The sequence below is a fragment of the Manacus vitellinus genome, unplaced genomic scaffold (genome assembly GCF_001715985.3).
Source record: "Manacus vitellinus isolate BGI_N305 unplaced genomic scaffold, ASM171598v3 scaffold_121_pilon, whole genome shotgun sequence".
Lineage (NCBI taxonomy): Eukaryota > Metazoa > Chordata > Aves > Passeriformes > Pipridae > Manacus > Manacus vitellinus.
The window spans coordinates 430,191-431,978 of record NW_021938903.1 but is presented as its reverse complement, the minus strand read 5'-3'; the positions used below and the strand labels follow the sequence as shown (position 1 = coordinate 431,978).

The 1,788-nt window shown below is 68.8% G+C and overlaps 1 protein-coding gene across 1 annotated transcript in view; it reads right to left on the bottom strand.

Moving 5' to 3' along the window:
• Positions 1–1,788, bottom strand: part of LOC115308133 (UPF0577 protein KIAA1324-like) — an 8,960-nt gene that overhangs the window by 3,141 nt on the left and 4,031 nt on the right. The window contains exons 3-7 of the mRNA XM_029965879.1: positions 1,569–1,746; positions 963–1,091; positions 785–875; positions 595–700; positions 7–58 (exon numbers count right to left, since the gene is read on the bottom strand). Of these exons, the coding sequence (XP_029821739.1) occupies positions 7–58; positions 595–700; positions 785–875; positions 963–1,091; positions 1,569–1,746 (556 nt within the window). The remainder of the gene's footprint in view (positions 1–6; positions 59–594; positions 701–784; positions 876–962; positions 1,092–1,568; positions 1,747–1,788) is intronic.

The window sequence follows — 1,788 nt, the reverse complement described above, 5'->3', positions numbered from 1 at the left end:
GTCGGCCCGTGGAGCCCCTCCAGGTCTCCACCGGGCTGGTGGCACGGGAGTTCACGCCCTGCGGGGACAGCGACAGTGTCCCCTGCATGTCCCAAAGGCTCTCTGCCGGCAGGGACACTGGGGACCCCGAGGAGGGGCTCTGGGGACCCCCAAGGTGCCCCAAACCTCTCCTGCTGGCGGGGAGGGGCTGATCCCCTGGGTGTTTCACTTTGGGGACATCACTGTCACAGTGTCCTCAACTTTGGGGTGTCACCCTGGCTGTGCCCAGGTTTGGGGGAGGGACAGTGGGGACCCCGAGTTTGGGGACCCCCAGGGTGACCCCTCCATCTCCTGCTGGGAGGGAGGGACACATCTCTGGGGTGTTTCACTTTGGGGACACCACTGTTACAGTGTCCCCCCCAAACCCAGTGTGATCCCCCTAAATACATGTCCCCCCGCTCACCACCATGAATGGGGGACACCACTGTCACAGTGTCCCCCCAAACCCGGGGCGACCCCCCGAAGTGCCCCCCGCTCACCACCATGAATGGGGACACTGTGACAGCAGTGACCCCCCTCAAACCCGAGGTTACCCCCCAAAGTGCCCCCACTCACCACCATGAAGTAGAGCTCGCAGCCCACACTGCAGACAGTCTCGAACACGAAGGTGATCCTTCCCACCTCCCGGCTCTCCATGTCCTCCAGCACCGGGCTGGGAGGGCTGGGCACAGCGTGGGGACAGCGTGGGGACACTGCCAGCCCCGCCGCACGGCCGCACCCCCCGGCCGCAGGGACACCCCCTCACCTGAAGCCCGGCACCACCAGCGTGAGGATCATGAAGTCGCTGTCGGAGGCTCCGGCCGCCGTGTAGATGAAGTCCCCGGCTACCTCCCAGCCTGCGGGGACACGGCGGCGCTTGTGGGGCCCCGGCTGTGCCCGGGGAGGGGACAGGGAGGGGTCAGGGAGGGGACGGCCCCCTGTACCTGCGACGCCCTTGTACTCGAAGCTGATGCCGCTGAGCACGGTGGTCTCCATGTTGGGGGGCAAGACGTTCCACCACTTGTACTCCAGGCCCAGCGCGGGCTCCGTGCCCGGCGGGCACGACAGGCAGGCTGGGGACACGAGGGGACAACCCTGCACCGAGGTGGCACCCCCACCTCCCCCCCGGCAGCTCCAGGGACCCCGGTCATCCCTTGGGGACAATTATAGAGACAGGAGGGGACAGCCCCTTCGCCCTGGCAGCTCTGGGGACCCTGGTCGCCCCTTGAGGACAATGACAGGGATATCCTTAGCGGAGCTATGGGGACGGGACAACCCCACCCTGGGGTGGCACCCACCTTCCCCCCCCGGCAGTTCGGGGTGGCCCGGTAACCCCCCTGGGGGACAATGATGGGGACAGGAGGGGACAGCCCTGCACTGGGGTGACACCCCCACCTTCCCCCCGGCAGCTCGGGGTGCCCCGGTAACCCCCCTGGGGGACAATGATGGGGACAGGAGGGGACAGCCCTGCCCCCAGGACGGCACCCCCCTCCTGCCGGCAGCTCGGGGTGTCCCTGTTGCCCCCCGGGGACGCTCCGGGGCGGCCTTACCGGAGCCGTTGGAGAAGGAGCCGCGGGGACAAGGCTGGCAGGAGCCCCTGGCGCCCTTGGCAAAGCCGGGGTTGCAGGGGGGGCACCGCGACCTGCCCCCCGAGGGCGGCAGCCGGGCCGCCCGCGGCAGCTCCTCGCTGCAGATCTTAGGCTCTGCCCACTTGTACATCAGCTGCGTCTGCCGGGGCACCGCGTGAGGGGGGGGACACCCACAGGGGAC